The sequence below is a fragment of the Aplysia californica genome, unplaced genomic scaffold, assembly GCF_000002075.1.
Source record: "Aplysia californica isolate F4 #8 unplaced genomic scaffold, AplCal3.0 scaffold00448, whole genome shotgun sequence".
NCBI lineage: Eukaryota > Metazoa > Mollusca > Gastropoda > Aplysiida > Aplysiidae > Aplysia > Aplysia californica.
The window spans coordinates 157,655-162,654 of record NW_004797718.1 but is presented as its reverse complement, the minus strand read 5'-3'; the positions used below and the strand labels follow the sequence as shown (position 1 = coordinate 162,654).

Sequence of the window (5,000 nt, the reverse complement as noted above, 5' to 3'; positions counted from 1 at the left end):
TGGTTGGCGGGTGCTCTGGTGTGGTTTGCTCCTTCTTTCCTATCAAACATCTATCGTCCTGATCTCTCCTTCTTTTTTATGTTTGTTACTCTCTTGTAACACCCCTAATCTTCGGAGTGGGTGGTTGGCGGGTGCTCTGGTGTGGTTTGCCCCTTCTTTCCTATCAAACATCTATCGTCCTGATCTCTCCTTCTTTTTTATGTTTGTTACTCTCTTGTAACACCTCTAATCTTTGGCACTTATATGACCTTATTATTTTGTAAGTGACGTAAAACTCTTACTACAAAAAGATATTTTTATCGTGATGTTAATGTGGGTTGTGCCTAACGGGTTTTAAAAACAAAGGTAAATATATAAACATTCCTCAAACTAAAAAACCGTGTTCGTAATATTGAGTGCAAGAAATCAGCAATAATTGGAAAACACTGCAAAGTCACGTTTTATTTTCCCCATCAACCTGCTGAGCGGGATCCAACATGTCAGCAGACAGGCGGAAGTACTCAATAAAGTCATTACTTCCGGTCAAGAGAATTTGAACGCATGTTTTTCTCGTGCTGAGTTATGAGCAGCTTAACCATTTTGGCTTAAAATAGGTTTCTTGAAAAAGGTCAACTGTCAAAAGCGAGCTGTGCCCTATCATTATATTATATATGCCTAGGATCATTATTCCTGTATTTGTAAAACCCATAATTTGGGTTGGATTTGATATAACGTGTGATTTGTCTGTAATTAAAGTTGCCTTAGAGGAGCAGTATAGCAACAATCAGGTGATGCTAACGTGTGTGAAAAATAAGACAAAACAAAGCGAAAAAGAACCACAACAAAAACTCTATCCTCATCCCTTTGTTTCACCGTTTAACAGTTTGTTTCTATTTCTCGGATGATTGTTTTTGGCCTTTCTTTTATCTTCTCACCCATTTATATGCAAACTGAAACAACCCATACACCCCTTTCACGCTGTAAAAAAAAATAAAAAAAATACCCAAATGAAAACAACAACATTTAAAATAATTTTTAAAATTAGAAAATGAAGCCTACCACAAGATACAGAAAGAAACAAAAAGCAAATCAGAACAAAAAAAAACCTTAAAAAAAAAAAAAGCAACAAAGTAAAATGTGTTCACTTGCCAGCCAGATCCGCTTAAAAAAAACTTTTTCTCTGCTCAAACTTGAACGACATCTAGTGTTATCACCAGTAATCTGTAACTGATTTGTTTTATATACTGTTATTATTTTCCCTTTGTGGCGTTATCAAAAGTAATCTATAACTGATTTGTCTTATACGCTGTTGTTGTTTTTCCCTTTTGTTTCGATCAGAGGGCGACGACCGACTCCAGATAGGAACTGTGGTGTTACAGGCAGACAAAGCGCTGGGAGGGGTCAAGTCTGTGACCTTCTTCAACCACACGTTCAGTGAGTACACACAGAGCCTGATATGTTCAGCTGTATCTCTCTCTTTCTCTCTCTCTCTCTCTCTCTCTCTCTCTCTCTCTCTTTCTCTCTTTCTCTATCTGTCTCTCTCTCCCTCTCTCTCTCTGTCTACTTGTCGTTCTCTCTCTCTCACTCACTCTCTTTCTCTCTCTCTCTCTCTCTCTCTCTCTCTCTCTCTCTGTCAGTCTGTCTGTCTGTCCGTCTGTTTGTTTGTGTGTCTGTCTATCTGTATATCTATTTGTTTATTTGTCTGTTGATTTGAATCTCTATCTGTCTTTCTGTATGTCTTTTTCTGAGTCAGTCTCCCTCTCTCTCTCTCACTGTATCTCTCATTCTTTTTCTGTCGGTCTCTATAGCATGTATATATGCCTATTTGTTTGTCAGTCTTTTTTTCTATCTATCTATCTATCTATCTATCTATCTATCTATCTATCTATCTATCTATCTATCTATCCCACTGTCTCTGCCTCTCTCTTTCTCCCACACATACACCAAAGCACACCTAACTACAAACAAACACACAAACAAACAAGCACACCAAAAACAAACACACTTGCATAAGCACAAAAAACAGAAACATACATAAACACAAACACACAAACACGCACACACTCACGTACACACAGATAAACTTAAACAAGGCTGGAGGGCGCCACTGATGCTTCTCTTTTTTATCTCCATAATTGCTGTCTTTTTTTTTCTCATATTATTTTCCAAGAATTAACAAACGGTCACAATTGCGAAGTGTTGTTCTTGTCTTTACGCAGATATGACAACACAATTGATATCCTATTATGTGACTGTAATATTGTTAGAGTGTATTTTAAACACTCATGTACGGGTACTGATAAAATTAAGTACGTACTTGCTAGAGTACACATCCTCTATAATAGCAAAATTCAAAAATTAAGGGGAAAAAAACACCAAACAACGAAAAGCATATCATAGATTCTGACAGTAAATCATTTCGGTGTCAATGGTATAGCGGTTAGACGTTTTCCTTGGAACGCAAAAGTCCTGTGATCCATTGGTGTGAGAGAAGAAGTATTATCAAATTTCTCGATTTTTCTGCCTAGACGCTGTATCCCTCTCAGAACAGGTTGGCATCGACCAAAAAGGCTTTAATAAACACACATCCTAAATAACTTAAGTTATGTCGATTGAAGCTTAAGACACACTGAAAAAAGGACCCCCTCCCACCTCCCACCCCACAACATACACACACACACACACACACACATACACACACACACACACACACACACACACACAAATACACATACAGTCAAATAAGCAAAATTAATAACAAAACCAAAAACAAAACGTAAAGAAAAAGAAATCCAAAAATCTTCAAAAAACTGACAATTTTCTTCCTAACACAGAGGAGGAAATTGCAGGTGGTCAGTTTCACATCGAGGTAAAGTACAATGGTCAGGACCTGTACGACAACTACTGGGAGTTGTGTGAACTGGAGGATGACCTCCCGGAGAAAAACCGAACCTTCACCTGTCCCATACAGGCCAAGCACTGGACTGTGGTCAAGGAAAAACACGTGCCTGGGTATCTGCCCACGGTGAGTGGATGATGTTCGAATCCGGGTAGCAACGGAAAAAAATTATTCTCTAAAATTGTATTCTTTCACCTCTTTTCCTTCTCTCTAGCAATGTTCTGTCGTTTGCTTTCGTATCTGTTATGTTTTACTTGTGTGTGGGTGTTTCTTTGTGTGTATGTGTATGTGTTTGTGTGTGTGTGTGTGTTAAAAGTTATCAGTTCACATCCAACCTATTTTTTAAGGTCCCGTTTTTTTATCTGTCCTTCAGAATTTATTTTTCCGATATATCGTTTTTTAAGTCTTTGTCTGGCATTTGATAATTAATTTTGCTGGTCTTAATCTACTTGGTGCAGTTAAAAAGCATTGCGGACACTTTTGAGGACGTAAGATCAAGAAGATTAATAAGAAGATATCAGGAAAAGGGACACAGAGCTAAGAGAAACGAAGAAGAAGAAGGGGGCTCTAGTAGCCTAAAGGTTTATGTGTTCGCTTCTCATTCAAAGGTCCCGGGTTCGAATCCGGGTAGCAACGGAAAAAAAATATTCTCTAAAATTGTATTCTTCCACCTCTTTTCCTGCTCTCTAGCAATGTTCTGTCGTTTGCTTTCGTCTCCACCTTCTGCCTCCACCTCCTTTGCCCCCTCCTTTGGGCTCCTAACTCTTTCTGCAGCCTTTCTACTGCTACTCCTTGGCTCTTTCTTACTGCTGTCTTTCAGCCACACCCCTGGTCTTCTGGTAGGAAAGATCTACATCTAGCTTTCTAGGACAAGGTCGAAAAAACTCGGAGGTCCCGTGTGCAAGTTGCCTTTGTGGTCTAAAATCGATAATAGTAGGCTTCGGCCGCCACCCGGGCAAAATTCAAAATTTCCTACCAACTGAAAATGTGTGGTGTATCCCTCGGGCTCATATTACCCGAAGCAGTTGCGAGCGCCGTAAAACACTTACCGAAAAAAGGAGAAGAAGAAGAAAAAGACGATTAAAAGTGGAAACGGAGGTGACGAGAGACTGAGAGAGCAAAAGGGATAGATAGATAGATAGATAGATAGATAGATAGATAGATAGATAGATAGGTAGATAGATAGATAAATAGAGCGCGCGCGCGCGAGAGAGAGAGAGAGAGAGAGAGAGAGAGAAAGAGAGAGAGAGAGAGAGAAAGAGAGAGAGAAAGAGAGAGAGAAAGATAGATAGATAGATAGAGAGAGGGTGAGAGAGAGAGAGAGAGAGAGAGAGAGCTGATAGCTGATAGCTGCGTAGCTCCATTATCACAACCTTCATCCACAGTAGGTTATCTTGTTGAGTATATCAGCATTGTTCGATAACGTCATGTATCTCGACTGTGCTCGCTTATCAGTCTTCGAGTTGACTGTTGTGTGACACTAACTCTCGTTTTTAGACAAGTCAGAGGAGTTGGTGGTGTAATGTTAATTCTCTGCCCTTACGAGAAGGAGATCTATGTTTGATTTCTGCATGGGGATAAGTCGGATGGGTTGTCAGCAGCACACGACGTGGCTTTTACTGCGTGTGTCGTGTACAGGGTAGGGGGGGGGGGGTCGTTGAGCACAAGCATTCCGAGTGTTTCCGTTTAGTTTTTGTAAGAGTTTTATGAATTCGAGTGTGAAGCTCTAACAGAGATGTTAGCGCATTACAGTCATACGTGACACGACTCACTACAGGTGGAATTAAGTGCTCGTCAATTTTGTGGCAAAAGAGTTACAACATCATCTTAAAGTTGGTTTGTTTGTCTTGCATTTGGGGTTACAAAATACCCATTTGTATTGAATAAAAGTCGAGATATTATTTATGATTGAACAGGAAGGTGTCGCCTTGTTTCAGTGGTAAAATTATGAGAAAGTTTGGTAACTTCAACAGCTTGCCAGGGTCCTTATATGGACATAAAAGATATTGAGCCTGAAAACAACAATTCAATAAAAATTGCCACACTTGCAGAAAATGCATGTTTCTTCGATTTCATCATTTTGACAAGCGCCTGATTTTACCGCCTATACCTCAAATCCCCC

General features: G+C 39.6%; 1 protein-coding gene across 1 annotated transcript in view; it reads left to right on the top strand.

Annotated features, from left to right (window-relative positions):
- The window catches only part of LOC101861063, a gene marked incomplete at its 3' end in the record, with an annotated part of 7,517 nt that extends 4,513 nt beyond the window's left edge, over positions 1-3,004 (top strand). Inside the window, 2 exon segments of the mRNA XM_013086253.2 lie at positions 1,318-1,413; positions 2,814-3,004. Coding sequence (XP_012941707.1) covers positions 1,318-1,413; positions 2,814-3,004 — 287 coding nt within the window.
- Between the last annotated feature and the right edge of the window lie 1,996 nt (positions 3,005-5,000).